We start from the raw sequence: 23,642 nt of genomic DNA, 5'->3' as shown, positions 1-23,642 counted from the left end.
GGGACACAGGTTCGAGCCCTGGTCTGGGAAGATCCCACATGCCGCAGAACAACTAAGCCCATGCACTACAGCTACTGAGCCTGTGCTCTAGAGCCCGTGAGCCACAACTACTGAGCCCGAGTGCCACAATACTGAAGCCCGCGTGCCTAGAGCCCGTGCTTCGCACCAAGAGAACCACCTGATGAGAAGCCCACGCACCCCAACGAAGAGTAGCCCCCGCTCGCTGCGACTAGAGAAAGCCCACGTGCAGCAACAAAGACCCAATGCAGCCAAAAATAGAAAAATAAATAAAATTAATAAATTTATTTTTTTTTAATTGTATCTTTTCAAAATATCTCCATTTGCTGGACTAACAGCTGGCTCCTAAACAGTATGGCTCTGAAGACTTAGTTGGTTTTTCAGAAAACTTCTCGAGAATGACATTTGTGCTCTGAAATCTGCTTAAAATGGAAACTTGCAGTACTTTCCATAGAGCAAATGGGTGACAATATAATCAACTCCTGCCCTTCGATCTCCCAATGAGATCAGTGAAAAGCATATTTAATCTGACCACTCTAGGAAATGCAAAGCCTCCAGCTCCTAAAGATGGCTCTTCAAAGTGAGCTGAGCTATAAAATCCCAGTATTCTCCTTTATTGGGAGATGAAAGGATTATTTCTACTCAGGCCGTGGGGCTGAGCTGGAGCCAGAAAAGCAGTTAAATTCAGCAGTCACTGTGCATTAATAGGGGGTAGCCTAGAGGCGGTGGGTCGATTAGATTCAGGACTGAAAGCAGCATGCTGCCTTAGGCTGTCTTAGTTCAAGGATGCATCCCTAGTGGGGGCCCACACTGGAGGGTTAGTGTCCAAGTGGCCAGTTCCTGCTCCTTACCTTCCCATACTTCATGCCCCTTGCAGAGTCACTGGGAACCTATTTTTCTTGTGCGCTGAGCCCATGAAGGGGAACCGGTGGTATCTAGGGATTTTAAGTGAAGCAGAATTTATTCCTGGTGGGTGGAGGGGACCTACAATGGACCTACAATGAGTCCAGGTGATTTGTTTGTTAACAAGGAAGACTACCTGGTTAATATTTTAAAATAAATATTTTTTCATATGTTGGGAACTTTACATACTTCAGGTTTATTTTAAAAATTAAACATTTTAGCGGTTATGCCTGATTGCCTGATTTCTAAAATTTTTAAACTTAAAATTCACTTTCAATTTCTGATCATTGATGACCTCTTTATCTACGAATATAACCTGAATGTTAACTATTTTTAGCATGTTATGTCTCATCTGCTTAGCTGCAGGACTTTGGCCACTTCCTTTTATTTTTTATAGGAGGTCATAGCTAGATAGGAGGAGGTATGACCTAACTTACCTAACTCACAGCCTTTTCTGTTCCTCAGCGCCTCAGCTCAGGCAGAGCCAGGAACCCTGACAGACCTAAAATAATTGTGGCAGAGACAGGTTAGCTATACACCAAATCCTTTCTTTGCCCCCCGGGACACACAGAGAGACTACATTTCCCAGTCTCCCTTTCAGCAGGGGGTAGTCATGTGACTAAGTTCTGCCTCTAGGAACATGGGAAGAATCCATATGTACCATTCCGAGGCCTAGCTCAGATAAACCCCCTGAGTAATCCTTCACTCTCTCTTCCCCCCTCCCCAGACTGCTGGATGCTGATGCTAAGCAATACCTTAGCAGCCATCTGTTAAGAGTGGCAGAATCTCCATCTGCTTGAGTTTCTGAATGACTGTGTATCCATCCCTTTGACCTTTACTGTTAATTGGGCTTTAATTGAACAAGAAACAAACTTCTATTTTAAGGCTACTGTATTTGGGGGTTTCTCTGGTGTAGCTGCTAGAGTTTCCTTAACTAAAGCAGAGATTGTTGCTTCATATGCAGCGCTGTGATAACACAAACCTAAAACATGTGGCATTGGCCTAGTGAGCAGGCAGCAGGTAATAAGGAAACTGATAGGGAAAGCTGGGACACTAGAGATGCATTGGATAGAACTGTTATATATGATGCTTTGGAAGGCAGATTGTGTGCCTACTGAGACTGGACCCCCAGGGAGGGTACAAGGGTGGTGTGGAGTTAGGACTCCCCAGAGAAGCAGAACCAATAGGATATATATATGTGGAAATTTGTAATAGAAATTGACTCATGCAGTTATGGAGGCTGAGAAATCCCATAATCTGCTGTCTGCAAGCTGGAGAACCAGGAAAGCTGGTGGTATAATTCGGCCCAAATCCAAAGGCATTTTCATGGGGGAGATGATGGTCTAAGTCCAAATGCTGGAGAAACAGGCAACCAATGGTGTAAATCTCTAAATCCTAGTCTGAAGTCCCAAGAACCAGAAATGCTGATGCACGAGATCAGGACAAGATGGATGTCCCAGCTCGAGCAAATTTACACTTCCTTTGCCTTTTTATTCTCTTCAAGCCTTCAGTGGATTGGATGATTCTCACTGGCATTGGTAAGGACGATCTTCTTTACTTAGTCTATGGATTCAAATGCTTCCAGGAATGCACTCCAGACACACCTAGAAATAATGTTTTGCCAGCTGTCTGTCTAGGGCAATCAAGTTGACACAAAATTAACTAACACAGTTGATAAACAGAATGTTAATAGTGTGTGTTGATTGCCACCAGCTGTGTTTAGCAAAGTATTAGAAAAAAGAGATGAACTCAGACAAGAGTTGGTTGGTTTATGAACAAAAATGAAAGGAAGTTAAAAGAATGTCCTAAAATTTGGGATCTTGTAGCGTTGCAAGGGTCAATTGCTCCTAGCCCCTCGTAGCACCAGCTATATACTTTGCGTGGCCGGGTACAAAATGAAAATGCGAATGTGTATACCTTCTGAGTGTGCAGGTCTTGTGCCGATGAAGCCTGAACCCGAATTCAGTTATTACAGTGAGGAGTTTAAACCAGCAATGAGGGAAAGACCAGACTAAGGATGTGGCCTCCCACCTATTGTTTCAGATGGCTTCAAGCTAGCTTCTATTCAGTTAGGGGAAAGGCATTGGATGAGGAAGCAAAGAAACAAGTCAGACCTGAGAATTATTTTCAGAAAGACTTTTTCAATATGGTGATTGCTGGCATGTGAAACTGACTGGAAGCAAATAAATCAGAAGTCTACTAAGTTTTTTAGGAGTGATATTGCCAGATGAACCATGAGGTTTATATCTTTGTCAATAATTAGAAATAACAGACTTCAAATTTTTTACCAGTCCTGTGAGTGGAAAATTGTATCTAATTGAAGTTTAAATGCGCACTTTCCTGATTTATCAATGAGGTTGAGAATCTTATGTTTGGCTGTTTCTCTTTTCCCTCCTGTGAAATGTCTGTTTGTGCCTTGCTCATTTTTCTTCTATTTATCTTTTTAAAAAATATATTTGATTGATTTTTAGGAGTTCTTCATACATTCTTCATACATTTTCCCAGATTACGTGTTGCAAATAGCTTCTCCCACCTTTTGGCTTGACTTTTAAATATAAATAGAGTCAAATTTATCCATCAATTTTTTGGTTTAATGTACCTTGTATCTTGTATCTCATTTAAGAATTCCTTTATTCTAATGTCATAAAAATAACACCCTACATTTTCTTTAAAATTTTTTTAAAGTCTTACATTTCACATTTAAGTCTATAACTTCCTGGAATGTAATTTTGCCTAAGAATTGAGGTGAAGTTCCAATTTCATTTCTTTCCCTATGATCTTCTGACATGTATCAAGTTCTCATATATGTGTAGGTCTATTTGGGGGCTGTTTTATTTTCCATTTTTCTATTGAATTGTGTCAATACCATACTCTATTAATCATTCTAACTTTATGATAAATCAATATTTGGTTCAGTAAACCTCTACTACCTTGTTCTACTTCTCCAGAACTGTCTTCATGGCTTTTTCTTGGTGCTTGAAATTTCCATGTATGTTTTTAAATTGGCTTGTCAAGCTCAGTAAAATGTCCCATTTCAGTTTTGATTGGAACTGCATTAATCTGTAGATCATTTGAGGAGAATTGACATCTTTATGGTACTGAATCTTACTATCCACGAACATGCTATAAGTGTCATTTATTTATATATGTATATATTTTTCATAAAGTTCTTTATGTCTTTTGCTGATGGTGTTGATTGCAAAGAAGCCATTTGACTCTCATGTACTGATGAAGAAATGTACTTAATGAGCTTATTTCAAGTTCATTTAGTTAGAGGTGAACAGGACTCTAACCCACTTCCTAATCCAAAAATTTTTCTTCACCTCGTTCTGCCCCATTTAATTGGAAACATGTACTTTGGATATAGCATGGATCACATCGCATCTTCCAAGTCATAATGGACAGACTCAGTTATATCAGATATCTTATACTTCATATATTTCATGGGTGCACCTCCCCCATCTCCTGCCCCCATGCGATAAATGTTCTGTTTTATAGGAGTAAACACCCCTGGGCATCAAGAGCAAGCTCATTTATGAAAGATAACCTACGGGATTGGAAACCTCATATTCTCTACCTCTCGCCTTCCACGCACTTGTTTTTGGGAAAGTCTGTAGATCATTTATTAAATAGTTCTTTCTTTTCCTTTCTGTCAGCCTTTGAGGGGGAGAAATAGACATACTTGCCAGAAAGAAGAGTGATTCTTAAACTTGAATTTTGCAGCCCGTGTTTACAAAGTGAGCTTCTGTTCACGCTAATCATTGCTTATGTCCCCTCATTGATGAGCAGTAATCCTGGGGTACTAACACCACTGGAGATCCTACTTACCAGCCAACTCCAGAGCTACTTGGCTGTAATGACAGATAGAAAACCAAGTGAGTTCTGCTTATGAATAAGATGTAGAGAGTATACAGGCTTTTGAAACCACCATCTGCCTGCTCCTCATTCCAGAAAGGGGTCAGTGATGCTGATATAAAGATACAGACAACTCAAAAATAGGTGTGATGGACATATAAACTTTTATTAAAGAATAAAAACTGACTGTAGCCATTTCCACCTTTGGGGAGGAGTAATGGCATACTGTGTATCAGTGGGAAAATGGATCTCTATGTGGCTTTGTAATATCTCAGGGACTAGAGGATGGGGGAAACCCAAGAGTGCAGGGACTGGAAAATCGAGTAGCAGTGAGAAATGGGGCACTATGGAGAGAGACAGGGGCCCAACCACAGTGGTGAAAGTCCTGCTGAGAAAAAAGGGGTGGGAGATACCCCGGGTGGTGGGGTAGCTGACAGAATGTGGAAACTTTTCATCACCTCAAACCTAAGGAAAATAAGGTGAATTCCATGGTTCGTTGGACCAGGATCAGAGGGAACAGAAGAGCTGTTGGAGGTGAGACAGTGGGGTAAGCACTCAGAAGGACAGGGAGAGAGGACACAGCAGTCTCCTGGAACCGGCAGAAATCACAGGACAAGGGTTTAAAGCAATCTGATTTAAATCTGAAAGTACAGGAAGAGCTCAGCCTACTTAAATGAAATTAGGTCACCTTTTAGATTTTTAAATATATCAAAACAAAACACTTCGGGAGGTGACTCTGGAATAGTGCTCTGAAGGCCAAGCACAGCAGGGAGGCTGGTGAAAGACAGCCATGCCAACAATCCTGTTTGGGTTTTTTAATTAAAAAAATGGTTGGTTTGGTTTCTTTTAGTTTGAACTCTTTTTTCAGTCATTCACCACCTTCCTTTCTGTCATGTCCTTCTTCCTGAGAGGGAGCTTGATGTAGAGGAGAAAACATAGCCTTTCTAGCCAATCATGTGTGCATTTGAATCCTGCTGTGTCATGCGCTACCTATGAAAACTAGCAAATTGCTTTACCCTCGAGCCTGTCTTCCATGTGCAAAAGATAGATGATAATATCACCTCTCAGTTCTGTAAGGATTCAGGGAGGTAAAGTATGGAAAGGACCCAGAAGTAGCTGACAGTAAGTGCTCTGTCTGTCCCTCTGTCTTGTCTGTGTTGACAGACTGAAGAAACAAATGGATCGTGGCCAGATCATATTTAAGATGGAACTCTGACCCACACTCTGCAGCAACCAGCCCAGGAAACCAACCCATTATCTACAGTAACCAGACCAGAGAGCCAATCTGCTATGTGCAACTCAGACTTGGAGGAAGTCAGACCACTGTCTCTATCTCACAGTCCATAAGCCAAATAAGAATACCTGTAACAGTCTACCCCAAATAGCCAAAACTTGATAAATGACTGACAGCTTCTTTAATATTTTCCCCTGTTTTTTACTTAAAGCCATCCTGAGAAAGCCAAATACACACCCCTAACTCATCACACAGGATGCCATGCTTCTAGTCAGCACACTTACAGCTTCCACATGCCAACAGCCACCAATCAGGACGTCCTGGAGGCTTTCTCACTCCACCGCCTGCTTTTGTATTTCTGCCAAGAGACAAGTGATGGTGGGTGACTCCCTTGCTATAGCAAGCTTTGAAAAAATAGCTTTTGTCTATTCTCATTTGGTCGGTCTTTGTTTTTTTCCACCATCTCTTTTTTTCCCCTGACTCTTCCCCTGTTATGGACTGAATTTTTGTGTCCCCACAAAATTCATAGGTTGAAGCCCTAACCCCCAATGTGATGGTATTTGGAGATGGGGCCTTTGGGAAATAGAGTTAGATGAGATCACGAGAGCAGGAACCCTATGATGGGATTAGTGCCCTTATAAGAAGAGACATTAGAAAGATTTCTCTGTCTCTCTCCTCTCTGCCATGTGAGGAGATAGCAAGAAGGCAGCAGTGGACATCTGCAATCCAAGAAGAGAGCTCTTACCAGGAACAGAACTGACTGGTACCTTGATCTTGGGTTTCGAGTCTCTAAAACTGTGATAAAATAAATCTGTTCTTTAAGCCACTCACTGTGGTATATTGTTGTGGTGCCTGAGCATACTAAAACATCCTCCTTTTCCCCATGCATCCTTCCAACCCAAAGGTCTGGACCTTCCAAAGCCTTCTGATCGCACTACACTTGATCTGTTCACCATCACACTAGGGTCATGCACTCTGCTAAGTTGAAAAGCTCCCCAGGCAATGATATATCTATACAGATATGTATAATTTAAAAATTAATATGGTTTCCTTTTGTAAAAGATAGATGATAATTTTTACAAAATGAATATATGTATACAGTCTCAGCGTTAGACCTCTCAGTGTCCAAGCACACAAAAAAATAAATAAATAAAAGAAGAAAATAAAAGTCAACTAAGATTCTACCACTCAGAGATAATCACTATAACATTTAGTACTTGTCCTCCCTGACATTTTCCATCTATCTATCCATCCAGCTATCATCTATCTGTACATGCACTTATATATTCTATTGTATATTATATATTCACACATTTATAAAGGCAACACCATACAGCTTTCTCCTTCTTAATCTAATACATTGTAAACATCTTTCTAAGGCAATAAGCATACTATACAATAATTTTTAGAGCTGTAGTATTTCATTGTATGGCTGTATAATTAATGTACTTAATCCCTCATTGTAGGATGTTCATACCTTTTTCAATTTTTCCTGATTATAAACAATAATTTGTATATTTTCTTTTCTTTCCCTTAATCAGAAGTGTATTTCCTTATAGCATGTAAGGTAACAATCATGTGTATTTTTTTTATTTATTTACCTATCCATCTATTTCCAAATAGTTGGTTAGTTTTCTCAACAACACTAATTTTCAAACAATCTCTATTTTCCTATCAGTCTGAACTACTTCATCATACCCTAAATACCTTAGGTTTCCTTTAGAGTTTCTGTCCTGTTCTATTCCCCCTTTCATGTAATTCTATGATTGTTCAACAACTATTTGGTGTATTTCTTTGATATCTGATATAGGAAGGATGCCTTCATCCATCTTTTTTTTCCAGACAAATATTCTGATCTTTGACCATCGCCAGCCACCCACAAAGAATAAAATGAATGTATTTGTGTTTATCCCCTCTGATTACTCTTGTTCTTCTAGAAGAACCAGAGTGCAAAGACTAGACCAGCATGAGGGAGGCACAAAGATCTGTGCTGAGCCACAAGCAAATGATAGATTCTTCATGGGTGGAAAATTTCCCAGCAGCCTGTGAACACCTCTGGGTTATACTCGTCACTCAGAGTGGAAGTCAGCTGCCTGTGACAGTGTCTCCTACTAGACCAGAGGCTGTCAAACATGGATCCACATTAAGATCATCCAAAGAGCTTTTCCAAAGTAATGATGCCCAGACCCCACCCCAGATGAAGTAAATCAGAATCTCTCAGGCAGCAGTTTCTGGGTACTGGTGCATTTGTAAAGCTCCCTGGGAAACACTCTTGTGCAGCTAGGGCTGAGACCCAGTGCACGAGGCTGTAGGCTTCCTATAGTCAAGATCCATGCTATTTACTCCTTAGCATTCTTGGTCCTTTGGACCACTCCTGACACGTGTTGGAACACAGCAGAATTGAACTGAATTCAGATGAAGACACCAAGACTTATACATCTCTACTAATTCTCCCAGGGAAAGGGATACAGATTATTAGTGCTCAGTAATGAACCTCTTAACTTTCTCTCAGTAACCCTAAGAGAAGTAGCTTCGATGTGGAGGAAAATGAGCTCTGTCTTGGTCCAGTAAAGGTAACAGCTGAAAGTCTGAAAAGAGGAAGACTTAGAGAGAATCTAATCTGTCCCCTCATTTTAACCCCTTGGAGTCCAGAGAGGTTAAATGACTTTGCAAGGTGGCACAGCTCTTAGTGGCACATCTGGAACAGAAATGAGCACTTCTTACTCCAGGGATCGGTGTTATACCTTGCTACCCTTGTGTGAGCCTATGTGGGAGAGTATATATATGTGTGTGCATATGGGCTTGTAAGTGTGTGTGTGTGGGTATGTGAGGCTGGGTGTTTCAATGTGTGCATTTGTGCGTGTACCTGGAATGGGAGGAGGTGTGGAAGCTCCATGGGAGCAGAGCTGGTCCGCTCCTTCAGAACTAGTTGCATTAAAGTAACTAGACACCCAGGAACACTTTCTCTTTTCTTTCGGGCATTTTGGTTTGCTGTGTTCTCTCCAGGTTGTCCTCAGAGGCCCAGCAATGTCTGCCTGGGACGCAGGGTGGCGTTCCAAGTCTCAGCACCTATTGTGTAGGCGGTGCTCAGCATTAAGGTTTGCTGAAGCGGGATTTGGGGAAGGGTTGTAGCTGGCAGCCTCGGGCTCATTCTGCTGTGCGGTGGTGTGCTGGGACAGTGGGGAAGGCATGAACCACGCGTTGACTGTCCTAGGGTCCAGGACTGTTCTGTGGATAGATGGCAGTTTTCTTGTAGAATGTAAGCCAAGTAGAAATGTTTGTCCTCATGTTTTGCTGAATGTGCGGCTTCCTCCCTGCACTGTCCTCTCTTTTCATCCCAGAGTCCTCCAGGGGGCCTCTCTGCCAGACCTGCCAGACGAGGGTGACCCTCAGATCCTGGCTCAAAGGCTGCTTCAAAGGACTCTGCTGGCACAACTTGGCCAGGCCCAAAGTCCTCCTTCCTCAGTTTTTAGGGAAGCCACGTGGAGAAAGCAGAGCCTGCCCGGGACAGCCTTTGGGGGTCTGACCTGCCAGCTGGGCCCTGATATAACAGAGCAGGCTTGTTATAAAACCCAAGCTCACATTTGCTAGAGGAAAACCTGTACAGAAGCAAAATTAGCTAAGAGTTGGGTAATGCAGATGAGAGACTTACCTGAGCAGCTGGAAATCAGTCTCATGGGCTTTGCTTTTGACCCAAATCGTTCTGATCACAATGGCATAGATGACACTGCGGAAAGGACCAAAGATACTATTAAAATGTCTGGTGGGTCCATACTGTGAAGACCACTCCGAGTTTCCTGAGTGTGAGGTGTGGAGTCAGGGGTCTCTCAACCACGGTCTGCCCACCTCTGTAGAATCACAGTAGATGGCAGCTCCTTCTTTTTTTTAAGCCAGGAGGCTTGGACCTGGTGAAGTTAACTGATTTCTCCAAGATAACTCTGTGGTCAGAGGTATAGCTTAGATTGGAATCAAAACACAGGGTTTGGGGTCGGAAAGGTTTAGATTTGTAACCAGCTCTACTACTTGCTGGTTATATGACCTTGATTTTAGACAGGCTTTCATGTGCCTCCACGATTCCCACCTCGAGTGTTCACATCGCTGTGTCATCCTCTCCCCTTGAGTGTGGCTGGACCTGTGACTTGCTTCTAATCAATGCATTGGGGTGAAAGTGATGGGATGTCTGTGATTACATAATTGTGTAGCACCTGTCTTGCTAGTGTCTCTCTGTATTCCTAGCTTTGAAAAAGCAAGTTGCTGTGAGTCCTACAGCCCCAGGAAATCAATTCTGCCAGGAGCCCAGGGGAGCTTGGAGGAAGATCCTTCCTCAGTTGAGCCTCTGATGACACCCCAGCCTTGGCAGACACCTTGATGGCTGCCTTGCCTAAGCAGAGGACCCAGTTAACTGTCCAGACTCCTGACCCACAGAAACTGTGAGATAATAAGTATATGTTTTAAGTCACCAGGCTCATGATAATATGTTACCCAACAATACATAACTAATACACTGAGCGAAATAGGAGGAATGTTTGTGTCCCTCTCCTCTCCCAGTTTACATGTTGAAATCCTAATGCCCAATGTGATGGTATAAGGAGGTGAGGCCTTTGGGAGGTGCTTAGATCATAAGGAGGGTGAAGTCCTCATGAATGGGATTAGTGCCTTTATAAGAGGAGACCCCACAGAACTTTCTTGACCCTTCTGCCACGTGAGGCTACAAGGAGAAGTCTGCAGCCTGGAGGACAGCCCTCACCCAAATGTACTGGCAGCCTGATCTCAGACTTCCAGCCTCCAGAACTGTGAGAAATACAGTTGTGTTGTTTAGAAGTCACCTACTCTGTGACATTTTGTTATAGCAGCCCGAACCCACTAAGACACTGGGCCTCAGTTGAGACTGTCAAATGGAGGTAGTAATACAAACCTCTTAAGAGGTTTATAGGTATCAAATGTGACAACATTTAAAGTGCTATGCACGGGCTTGAAAATTAGCAGAGGCTCAATAAATGCCATTTTCTTTCCTCTCTTTCTTCCCCAATTTTCACATAATATCACACCTACTTTTACATGATATAATCTGTACCTAAAAGGAAAAAAAGTGTTAATGACTCAAAAGCATTAGCAAATTTTGTATCTTTTGTTCCGTTTGATAAATATAAACATGCATGCCTTTAATTAGTTATTTGACATTTCTGATTTATTAAGAACCTTGACTAAAAACTTTGAGACAAAGCACTTCTTCATTTTAAAACTGCACCAACTTCCCTCTTGAGAATCACTTGGTTGAAAAAAAATCAGAGTTCTAGTTTGCAGTAGCTGACAAAGCACTAATTGCTTTTAATGATCTTTAGAATATACTTTAATTAATGGCTGTGGTAAAACCCTCCTTATTGATTTTCCCCTGCTCAGAGAACCCCTCTGAGTGTTCCAGGAAAGCTCGGGGCCTTTTTGGAGCATCCTCACTCCTTCTCATATACCTGCCCAGGGACTTTCCTGGAAATTGTTTGTCTACATTAAAGAAAAAATGAGAAAGAAAACTGCTAATGAGTCTATTCTTTACCCTAAGTTGAATATTTGTTAGAGCAGGGAAACTTTTTCCCAGGTAAATGAAATACAAGGAAAGGTTACAACCACCATCAAGTATTAATTGTGTACTACAGTTGCAACCCCAGGGCTTAATTGATCAATAATTCAAATATTTATTGACCATCAACCATATGTACAGTGGAAAATTAAGAAAGATTTTATGTGTTAGGGGTTTGGGCTTTAGTCACCCCCACCTTGTCTCCTTAGGATCAGGCAGGCAGGTGGAAAGCCAGTAGCAGCTTTACTGTTAGCCAGGAAAACTAATAAGTAATATGCCTCTTTAGCTTATTCCCCAAATCCAGCCACTTCTCAGGGTGTAACAGTCATGCGTCAGAGAGCACTCTGAATACATTCATTTCCTTCTTCTTGCTGATTTCTTTCACCTAATTAATCAACAGGTTCTATGGACTGTCCTTGAAAATGTCTCCATCACCTGTACCTTCCTCTCCGTTCCTGCTCTTCACTATCACTTCGGACCCTCATGATCTCTTTTTGTTTAATATTGATATTTTGATGATATTTTTATTGTGGTAAAATAAACATAACATAAAATTTACCATTTAATCCATTTTTAAGTGTATAGTTCGGTGGCATTAAGTACACTGACATTGCTCTGCAGCTATCACCATCATCCATCTCCAGAACTTTCTCGTCTTCCGCAACTGAAACTCTGTACCCGTTAAACACAGAAGTGTGCATTACTTCACAAATTAATGTGTCATCCTTATGCAGGGACCATACCAATCTTCTCTGTATCATTCTAATTTTAGTATACATGCTGACAAAGCAAGCACCCCTTATAATCTCTTGCCTGATTATTTGACATAGTCTTCTAAACACCTCCACTCTGCTAGCATCTCGAATGCCCACACCTCCCGCCATCAGAACTGGAGCTCTGGGACAGAGCATCATTCCCTGGCTTAAAAACCCTCCAGTGCCTCCTCTTTCCTATAAGATGGTATCCAGTCTCTCAAGCAGGGCATCCAAAGTCTCCCACAATCTGTCTCTGCTTTCTTCATCTCTATCATTATCATCCTGCCTCCCTCCCTCCCCACTGTCTCTCAACACATTTTTTCCGTGTGGGCAACAGGAGAAACCAACTAAACTAACCCCGATTCCATGCTTAGTATGTGGTTGACTTTGGGTGAATGTGAGATCCAAGGTCTTCCATTTCTCTGTGTCTGCTTTCCTTTCTTCCTGAAAATACATTTATTTTTTTTTAGCCCATTCTCTATATATCACTTTGCTGTGAAACCTTTCAGAGCTGCCTCTGTTCCTCAGTGACAGTTAGCTCCCCCTTCCTTGGGGCTTCCATGCCAGTATAACACTAGGCCCGCTGAATTTTGTCTATGGCAGTTGTATCTTAAAGATCAAGCAGACCTAGAAATAGCCCATTCTCAGAAACAGAGCTGAGGAATAGCACCTCCATTCTTTTGGGTCAACTTCTTCCATGTCTTTTCTTTATCTCCACTCCCTCAGCAGTTGTAGCTTTTCTTCAAGTTTCTTAGAAATCTGAAAACCTAAGGGTCACTAAGATTGAGTAAAATACCTCTTCCCTGCAACTGGCTGGTTTATTTCTTGATTTTATGGAAGACAGTCCAGACACAGACCCGTTTTCCTTCATTACCTTCACGAAGGCAGCTCCTGGCGGAGGGAGAGTGCGGGAGTCCAAGCCAGAGGAAGACCTTTCAAGTGGCATTAAGTACTTAAGAGGATGCCTGAGGCCAGTTCCTGAGTCTTGCTTCTGGATTGTCTATGAGGAGTGTCAGGAAACGGAACAAAAATTCTCTCTGTCCTCAAGACACGTGGAGAGCATTCCACTCAGACCAAAAGTGCCCCTTTCACAAACGCTGCAGGACTCAGCACAGGCCTGGGGACTTGAAGGAGGCCCATCACAGTCTTGGAGCCACAGGCTCCATCTCTGCCTGCATCTTTGCCTCATTTTGGGGCCTGAGGATGATGTCCGGTTGTGCTCTGAAGTTCTCATTAGAGGCCAAGCATAGGGAGTGGGTGTACGGGGAGCTGATGCTTCACTTAGCACGGTCCTTTTTACTCTTCTCCTAGCAGGGGCTTAAGGATGCTCCCTGACCAAAAGCGTCTCTCCCCTTTATTAGTTAATTTCACTAATACTAATGCTATGAAGATAAAATATAGGGAGATACAAGAGTATATAATAGAAGACTTGTTCTGGGGGTCATGGAAGCCTTCCCAGAGGAGGTGAAATTTCAGCTAAGATCGGAAGGATAAAATTGATTTTTTAAATGCAAAAGAGGATGGTCATTCAGGCAGAGGGAACAGCATGTGCAAAGTTGCTGAAACAGGAGGGATCGTGTGCATTTGAAGAACTTAGAGAAGGCCAGCATGGCTGAAGCATGGTGAGTAAGGCAGCTTGTGTGCCTTAAGATAAGCATGGAGAGTGAGGCAAGAACCAAATCACACATGGCCTTTAGTGCAGGGTTAGAGGTCTTGGACTTTATCCTGAAACAATGGAAATCCACTGAATGGCTCTAAACAGGAAAGTAAAATGATTAACATGTTTTTTTTTAAGATCAGACATTGTTCAGCGTGTATAATTTGTTTCTATACATGTGTATATGCTGGTATATGAATTGAACAGTCCTGGAAGGGTATATAGCAAGGGTCCCCAACTGCCGGGCCGCGGACCGGTAGTGGTGCATGGCCTGTTAGGAGCCAGGCCACACAGTAGGAGGTGAGCGGCAGGTGAGGGAGTGTTTGATAAAAAAACCCCCCCCCCCCCCCCCCTCCCCCCCCCCCCCCCCCCCCCCGCACCGCCCCGTGGAAAAATTGCCTTCCACAAAACTGGTGCCTGGTGTTAAAAAGGTTGGGAACCGCTGGTATATAAGAAATTCTGAACAGTGCTACTTCTGAGGAGGGGGACAGGGCAGAAGTGGAAGGAAGATTTTTATTTTTCATTTCATACTCTTTTGTTGCTTCGAATGGGGAAATCTTTCCAAAAGCTCTTCAGAGAGCTCACATTTCATTGGCTAGAATTGGATGACATGGCCATTCCTGAACCATTCACATGCCGAGGGGAGGGGTTGCCATGAGTGGCTTAGAGTGGAATGGATATGGGAAATTCAAACACAAGCATCTACCATAACCTGGCAGGCTAGTGATAATGGCTTTTTCAAAAGACCTAACTCTTGCCACCCCTCAGGTAAAAATATATAGGATGTCACTTCCTTGACTGATGCGATGGGTCATCTGACCTTGGCCTTGGACTTCATGTCATGGACAGTGCTGGCTAGGATCTTGGGCCCTTTTACCCACCATGGCCTTGTAGTCCATAGAACTGTACTGACCTCAGCTTGGGGCTTTCCCACGGTCTGTTCCCCTTTCCCCAAGCAAAATAAGATGGATTTTTTTTTCGTGTAACATAAATCAGTGCTCCATGACAAGCGTGCTTTCTTCCTCTTATTCCTTTGCAATTGTCGGCTCTGGATCTTTTAAGCCTCTGCCTTTGTCTCATAGAGTAAAAATGATAGGAGAATGAGAAATCAATTAGGTAGCAAGAAAATAACCATAGCTAAAGTAAAGCAATCACACCAGGGCTAAAAACCTTTCCCAGCAACAGTTAGACAGTTGTGTCAAGTAAATTTTGAAACAACAGGAGTTGTGTTGACCCAGAAAGACAGTGTATTGCCTTTATTGTCAGTCACTGTGGTTTCAAGTCTTGGCAGCCTGATTTAATTAATGACAGAACAGCTTAATCTTTATCCATACACAGCTCTCATGACAGTTTGCCACTGACAGTACCACTCCTTCCTTCCTCTCTTTCCCTCCCTCTCTGCCTTTCTTCCTTCCTTCTTTCCTTTCACATATATTTATGGAGTATCTACCATATGCCAGAAACTGATCTAGGCACTAAATAACCAGAAATTTACATACTAGGGGTGTGTGTGTGTCTGTGTGTGTGTGTGAGAGAGAGAGAGAGAGAGATGGAGTGACATGACACTTCTGTCTGATTGATGAAGTTCATCAGTCAGGTCTGTATTGTTCATTTAATCAAACATTTATGAAGTGTCTGTTATGTGCTGGGTTTGGAGTCTAGAGATTAAGAGACAAGAGTCCATGTACTCAAGAAATGTAGCCACACTAGCAGGCAGTGACTCTCCCATGAAGCCTTAATGGCAACATGGACAAGCTGAGGCGGGATGCGGCCTAGGATTGGCAGGGGCAGCTCCGTGTGGGGTTTGGTATTTGAAATGAGACAGAAAGAATGTGAATCATTTTGCCAGAAGCAAGGCAGGGTGAGTCTGGAGGAGTGCTCAGGCATAAGGAATGATGTGCACAAAAGCCCAGGGGTGAGAGGAGTGTGGGGTGTCCCGGAAACAAGAGGTAGCTTGTTCTGGCTGCAGTAGTGGGTGCAAGGAGAGTGTGTGAGCAGCTTCTCCAGGAATAGCCACGGAATCTGAAAAGGACCAGCGATCTGTCTTAGCAGATATTAAATGTATATAAAGCTACAGTAATGAAAACAATGTGGTGTTAGGGGCAGAAAAACCACTAATTTAGTTATTTGTGTGTTTTCTCCTCTTCTTAATTATGTCAATCACTACAAACTGGAAACAAAATGAAACCATATTCAAAGTGAAGAAACAAACGACAAACTAGGGAAATTTTTGCAATATATTAAAAAAGAAAAAGGTTATTGCATAAAGAATTCTCTAAAGATAGAGAATAGAGAAAATAAAAACAGAATAAAGTGAAGGGAATAGAAAGCTCAGAAACAATAAGAGCGTTTATAATATAAATATGCATATGATAAAATTACCATTTCATACCGTAGAGAAAACATAAATCATTCAGTAAGTGATATTGGAACAAATGACCCAGCATTAAAAAAAAAAAACAAAAAACAAATTAAACTTAGATCTCTAATTCATATTACATAAAAATCAAATTAAACATCAAAATCAAATAAAAAATATTTTAAGGTGATATTTTTAACATGCTCTCAACACTGAAATTATTTTCAAATAATTAAAATTATAAATCATTAAAAAGTTAAAGTATAGATAAGTTTGTGAAAGGGACAATTTCCTAAGAAAGAAAAGAAATGAAAAAATGTAAAGAAAATTGTGTGTCAATGTGAATACACTAAAATATAAAATGCTTATATATTACAGAAAAGCCATATACACTTCATTCATATTTTCACATGCATTTATATAAAGTTTTGCAAAGTGCTTTCCTATGATTCTTTTTTTAAATCGAGTCATTTGACTTTCTAATTTAGGTATTCATGATTTCTCTCCTTAATTATGTCAGTCTTATTAACTGAAAGCAAAATAAAATCACATTCAAAATGAAAAGGCAAACTAGGGACAAACTAGGGAAATATCCTAATCGTATAAAAACAGGAAAAGTTTTTATGTAAAAAATATCTCTAAAGACAGAGAATAGAGAAAATAAAATGGAGAAAAACGGGTAAAAGAATACGAATAGGTAATTTACTTAAAAAACAAAAATAATAACGAACATATAAAATGTGTTCAACCTCATCTGTGATGAACGAAATGCGAATTAAAACAATAGTATATACGTATTTTTGCCTATCAATTTGGTAAGAATATACATATATATGTATATATATATCTGTATATAAATGTATCACACATGAGGGACAATAAAGCATGAGGCATGGTTAATAAAGAGCATGAACACCTTATCTGTGTTTCTTTTGTCTACTCAGTCTTGTAATTAAGAATTTAACCTTATCTGAAAGAGTCACTAGCAACAGAATCAAGCTCAGGGTACCAAAGTGTGATTAAGAAAAACAACAACAAAAAAAAAGAGTTGAGCTTTAGCTCTGAGAGAGATGAAATTATAGCAACTTATCCCTCAACTAGCTGGCAAACAAATTCTTCACAAAACTCCATCTGGGCCTGGTCTTGGTTCAAGAAGCGGGGAGTTGCTATGCTGCATCCCCCAGAGAGAAGCTTTCTCTCCCGCAGAAGCCTGACCATGGAAGAGGAAGAGGGAAGATGATGACTGAGTAGGTAGGAGATGCTTCAGGGAAGCTCAAGGACAGACAGAGCAAGGTCACTCTGAATTTTCATGGTTCTACCCCAGCTGGAAGCAAGGAGCAAGGAGCAGGGTTTACTGAGGCCTTTGTTTTGTCTGACAAGGGCTGAGTGATTTTGAAATCATCCCCTTTAATCATTAAATTAGACTTTGCATTTTCCAAAGACACTACAAAAATGCACAATTTGGGCCGTAGGCAAGTTGGAGGAGAAGAGGCAGCTCGAATTAATGGGGGAAATTTCAGACAGTGAAAGCCCCGCATGAGGGATCTGGCCAGACAGCACGTTGGGAGCCTGTGGTTCACGGCTGCATCCGCCCTGCTGAGCAGGGGTTTTGACTGATTTCAGGAGCTGATGGGAAATTAATCAGGAGAGAAGCTGGGACATTTGCTGCCACTGAAATCGATGTGTCAGTTGCCTGTGACGTCATGAGTCACTTCTTTCCAAATACTTTCTTACCGCTGCAACTGGCCTCTTTCTTCTTCCATGGGCTTCTTTTAATGTGGCTGTTACTTACCTTTGATTCATTGTCTAAATAACCTTCATCTTCCCTTCAGGCTTCCCCCCAGATTCAACTTGGTGGAGAGGAGAGCAGTAAGTTGAAATACAATATAGGTGTTAACTTGTAGATTCAGCAGAGATGACTGGACAATATCCAGTCTCAGTAAGGCTGAGGGGCTAACAGTGGGAATCATTCTGCTCCTGTCCAGCTCAACCTCTGCTGCTGATGGAGAGCGAGTCATTTTGCTTCTTTTAGCCCTAAGTCTACTCGTAAAAAGTTTAGGGGCTGGACTATGTGGTGGATAACATTTTTCTAGCTTTAGTATCTTAAGGGACTAAAGATGAACAAAGAGTAAGAACAAGAGACTCCTATAATGTCAGAAAACACTTGAAGAATATGCCATCAATTAATCTAAGAAATGCATATTGAAACAATGAGATACTTTTTCAAACCTCTGTGGTCAGCAAAGACTTAATAAAGAAATGACACCACCTTCCTCTGGGTCAGGGGAGGAAAAATGAGAGCTCTTGTTTGCTGTCGGCAGGAATACACATTTTTTAATAGGGCGGTTTATGCATATGCATCAAAAGTCTTAAAATGAGCATCATCTGTGATCTGGCAATTCCATTAGAATGAGTTCTGAGGAAATAGTCAGAGACTCATGAATAATTTTAAGTACAAAGATTTTTATCACAGCATTATTTATACTATTGAAACCCAAAGGCTGATCTTCCTTTGCCCAGGATGAATTACGTGACACTCGATGGCCGGCTTGGGGACACTCAGAAGGCGCAGGATGAGCAAGACCCATGTACATACTCAACATGCCAGGTATCTCCCTGCAATTCCTGATCCCATCCACCAGTGCAGAGTCACTCTTTCAGAGATGATCCTGCCATGTGACCAAGGGAGACCCTGCCTTGTCCAGGTGGTTGTGGTCTTCTTTGTTGAAAGACCATCTTTGGCCCACCATTGGCTGCAGGACAAAGGGAACATACTATGGCTTGGTTACTAAGGCCCTTCACAACTGAGTCTCACCCCATCCAGAAAGAGCTTATTGCCAACTTCTTTTCCATCGGCACTGCCTGCCTGTCCTTTCCTGTCACCATACGCACTCTGACCCCCTGTTACCAGGGAAACTGCTTTCTCTCCACCGTCCCCTTCTCCTATCGGAAGCCTTCCTTCCTTCAAATGATGCTTCCAAGAAGTGTTCCCTGCCATTATTTGACCTCATCGCGTACATTGTCTAGCATATTTTTGTGTGTATTGCATTTTTTTGCTCAATTTTGTTTCAAGTTTGTCTGTCTTTTCGATTATAAGATCTCTGAAACTGGTACTATGTCTTATATTTGAAAGGTTGCATGATATAGGAGAAAGAACAGGATATGGAATCAGACAAACCTGGGGTTAAATCCTGCATAACGTTGGGTAAGTTACTCAACCTCTCTGAGCCCCTGTATGGGTCTGGCCTGCTGGCCTCTTACCTGATGATTGTCAGGGGGATGAAGCACACCAGGAAGGCCACGATGGTCATGTATGGGGTCTGGTAGGAGTCGTCGGGTCACAGGGCCCAGCACTGCACTTCACCATTGGAGAGTTTCCTTTTCCCAAATATGATAAGGGTGGGAATGGAGAACAGGAAAGAGGCTCCAGGCAATCACGCTGAGGACCTTGGCCTGCTTTTCTACTCAGAAAAAAGAGAGGGATGCTTGGGCATCTGGAAACATCCTTTGGGAGCACGCTTGGCATCTAGTGTGGAAAAATATCATGGTGGAAGAGGGATTCTGGAACTCTCAGAGCCTCAGTTTCCTCATGCATAAAAGGGGGATAATAGGACCAGCATCTAAGGCTGATGCAGGGATTAAAAAGAGTATGCTTACACAGAAGCTAGAACACTGCCTGGTATAAGGTCAGTGTTCCCCAGTTTCTCCTCTTTTGCTTCCCCGATTTACCTGCTTGATTGAGATGTTGATGCACCCATTTCTAAAGTACTATGGAGCTCAGTTTGTACCACATACATTTGATAGGTTGCTGTGCAAATGCTTGTCTCTTGTACCTTGCCCATCCTCAAAGGCAGGGATGGGACTTTGGTCTGTCTGTCATCCTTCTTTTGTACCTAGCACTGTGAAGCACTGTGACAGTGTTTGAAAGCTGTTTGCCAAATGTTAAGTAGCCTTCTTTTATTTGAAGGAATAAGGGAGGAATTGTAAGGCAGAGAAAGAACACTGGACTTGGTTCTGGAGAGCAGGGTTCATTCAAACCTAGCCCCGAAGTCTGGTAGATATGACCCTACACACTAGATTTGGGCTCTTTCAGATGTGATATTTTGACCTTGGGCAAATCACTCAGTCTCAGCCTGAGTTCTTCTCTAAAGTGGGATTAAAAAAAAATACACACTCTGCTCACCTAATCAAGTCATGATGGGGCTAGAGAGAGACAATTAATATACATGAGAGTGCTTTTTGAAAAGAGTTGTTTTGATGTGATGCTTTCTGTTAAGCTGTTGTTGAAGGTCTTAATCTTCATCCCCATTGTAGCTGTGCTGTCTGTGCTGACTGGCCTGGGCAGCCCTTCTTCATCCAGGGACAGGAGACCTCCCTCCACCTTCCAACTTTCAAATTGGAAAGCAGGTGCATGTTTCTGGGTGGGGAGGGAAATGTAGAGTCTGGTGGTATCGTAGAGAGGTGTGTAGGGTGTGGTCAAGGAGCTATAAGAAGTGAGAACAATTCTAGAATAAACTAGCGACTCTAGTAGAATCTTGAATCCCAAATACTTGGGAGAATAATATCTGGGCTTCTGTTCTTGCTGAATTGTCACTCTGAAAAGAGTTATTAGAAAGATTTAGAAAACAGATATTACTGGCACACTGAACAAGCAGGAACCTTGGGGTGGAATTATAATACAGTCTTTTTAGGTCTTTCTGTCATCCCCGTACATGGATCCAGTGATCCAGTGGAGTGGGAGCTCTTCTGCTCCTGTTTGAAAACTCAGCCCCTTGATGTCAGTGGTAATTAGGTAGTTAAAAAGCCCCTGCAGTCACCTTACGTGGTAAGCAGTGCTTTAATGTAGTAATGAACTTAAAAATTAATAGGTAGATGGGCTTCCCTGGTGGCGTGGTGGTTGAGAGTCCACCTGCCGATGCAGGGGACGCGGGTTCGTGCCCCGGTCTGGGAATATCCCACATGCCGCGGAGTGGCTGGGCCCGTGAGCCATGGCCGCTGAGTCTGAGTGTCCAGAGCCTGTGCTCTGCAACGGGAGAGGCCACAACGGTAAGAGGCCCACGTACCGCAAAAAATAAATAAATAAAATAAAATAAATAAAAAACACGGACAAAATAAAATTTTCCCATGGTTAGACTAAACTCCAGTTTTTCAAAGTATTAAGTATTTAAATTGTTTCCAATTATTTTGTATTATAAATAATTCATATGCATCTCTTTGCACTGCTCTGGTTATTTCCTTAGGATGAACTCTTAGAAACTGAAGATTGGGGCAAATATAGCTAAGTTTCCCCCAAAGTGTCTACAATTTATGGCTCCCACTGGAAGTGTACAGAAGTGTCCTTTTCCTTATAGTTGCCCAACACTGAGGATTCTTCCTCTTACTCTAGTTATCTTGTTGGTAAGATTTCCTATCCAAATATTTAATCTTGCAGTTCTTCAATTAGCAGAAACAATAAGGGAAATAAAAATAGTTTTTACTAAATAAAAATTTTTTAATTATTTATAAATAGTAAACATTGTAAACATACTTAAAAAGCAAAATGAGGGCTTCCCAGGTGGCGCAGTGGTTGAGAGTCCGCCTGCCGATGCAGGGGACACGGGTTTGTGCCCCAGTCCGGGAAGATCCCACATGCCGCGGAGCGGCTGGGCCCGTGAAGCCATGGCCGCTGGGCCTGCGCGTCCGGAGCCTGTGGTCGCAACGGAACGGGAGAGGCCACAACAGTGAGAGGCCCGCGTACCTCAAAAAAAAAAAAACAAAATGACAAATACGAAATATTTATATATGACAAGCAAAGGGCTAATATCCTTCTTATAAAGAACTCTGGCAAAAAAATAAGATCACACCAATTGAAAAAGTGGGCAAAGGACATGAAAAAATTTTGAGAAATTTTTAAGAAGCAAAGCGACAAGTAAATGAACGATATATACAAATGATCTTTTTGACTACTAAAGAACTGCAAGATTTCTTTCCTAGAAAGATATTTTCCTCACCAAAATGATGAACGTTTTACCCATACCCATACCCTCTTATGTTTAAAATTTTTGCTTTTTCAATCCAATTGGAATTTACTTTGTAATTAACTGTGACATGTAGTGATCTATTTTTTTTAAATGGCTAGACAGCTATTCTAACACGATACACTGGCAAATTCATTCTTTTCTAACTGATTTGGTATTCTGTATGCTTTAGATAGGTTCTAGTATCATATTGTTATAATTATCAAAGTTTTATATTATATTTTCATACCTGGCACTATATATCTCTCTTCATTATGGGTTGATGTTTTTCTAATTATTCTCACAGTTACTTTTACTAAAGAGCTTTAAAACTGACAGCTCCTCTGGAGTTGCTGGCTAAGGATATAACCACTTTAGTAAAAAGCAATAAAACATCAGTAAAAATGTGCCCCCTCCCCCCATTTCTGCTCTCCTTCCCTTGGTTTTGTTACCATTGCCATGTGCTTGCTCAGCCACAGGAGAGTTCCTCCTGGCTTCCACTGGCTCCATTTTCTGTGCTGCTCTGTGGGGAATCTCTTTCTCCCGCCTTCTCTCAGCTCCGTCACATAAACCCCCAGCCCTGCCCCTCACAGCTGCCCTTACATTCTAACGTGCTGGAGCAGCAAGATGACTCTAGCCCAGGGTTCCCTGGACCTTCTTACACCCTGTTCCACCAACTACCACATCCTATAACCGTGCAGATCTTTTCAACTTCCTGCAAGGCCATGCAGCTTTCCTAGGGGGCTTGGCATCCTTGTTAATATTTAATCTGCTCCCTGTGTGCTGGGAATTCCTTGAAGTTTCTGGTCTTTGGATGGTGTCTTTCCTTGGCTCCCATCCCAGCAGGTCTCCTCCTATTTGTAGGCTTCTTCCATGACTTCAGTTGGGATTGGGCAGAGGAAGGGAAAATGGCTAATTTCTGTTTCCAAGCTTGCATCTTTCCCTGAAGCTATTAGAGATGATTATTTTCCAAGTGCCCTAACTGAAGCGTCTATTAATTTTATAGTGAGGAAGTAAATTGCTTTACATCTTTTAAAGAACACTATAATATTCATTCCTGCCTTTCCTGTAATTTAGGACATGATTTATAATATTGCACAGTATCTCCCAGAACCAGTCATATTTCCCATAAGCTAAACAGTTGATTAATTTTTATCTAATGAATACGGTGGTGAGACATTTAACTGACCATGTTTCGCTCTTGACTGTGGATCCCAAAGCCTCAACCTCCAGCAAGTGTCCTGGGACACCCCTCACATGTTTTCTTATACTTAAGTTCACTTTACTCCT

General features: G+C 41.9%; 2 protein-coding genes and 1 non-coding gene across 12 annotated transcripts in view; 1 reads left to right on the top strand and 2 right to left on the bottom strand.

Annotated features, from left to right (window-relative positions):
* Nucleotides 1–23,642, bottom strand: part of NPSR1 (neuropeptide S receptor 1) — a 135,346-nt gene that overhangs the window by 9,849 nt on the left and 101,855 nt on the right. Inside the window, 5 exon segments of the mRNA XM_029233060.1 lie at nt 7,242–7,250; nt 9,663–9,679; nt 9,681–9,737; nt 19,618–19,779; nt 19,781–19,817. Coding sequence (XP_029088893.1) covers nt 7,242–7,250; nt 9,663–9,679; nt 9,681–9,737; nt 19,618–19,779; nt 19,781–19,817 — 282 coding nt within the window.
* Nucleotides 1–23,642, top strand: part of DPY19L1 (dpy-19 like C-mannosyltransferase 1) — a 259,805-nt gene that overhangs the window by 158,369 nt on the left and 77,794 nt on the right. For 8 of the 10 annotated variants that reach the window (XR_003795119.1, XR_003795120.1, XR_003795117.1 and 5 more), the window contains 3 exons: nt 2,321–2,459; nt 18,877–18,964; nt 19,490–19,561. The gene's annotated coding sequence lies outside the window, so the exon portion shown is untranslated. Of the gene's footprint in view, nt 46–2,320; nt 2,460–18,876; nt 18,965–19,489; nt 19,562–20,670; nt 21,924–23,642 lie in introns of those variants that run through there. The other 2 variants (XR_003795124.1, XR_003795125.1) reach the window with 2 other exon arrangements.
* On the bottom strand, nt 12,275–12,381 carry LOC114902188. The gene has a single exon (XR_003795411.1). It is a non-coding gene; the product is annotated as a U6 spliceosomal RNA (small nuclear RNA).

Source organism: Monodon monoceros, unplaced genomic scaffold, assembly GCF_005190385.1.
Source record: "Monodon monoceros isolate NGI ecotype Baffin Bay Population unplaced genomic scaffold, NGI_Narwhal_1 Super_Scaffold_2, whole genome shotgun sequence".
Lineage (NCBI taxonomy): Eukaryota > Metazoa > Chordata > Mammalia > Artiodactyla > Monodontidae > Monodon > Monodon monoceros.
This window is presented reverse-complemented; position numbering and strand designations above follow the sequence as displayed.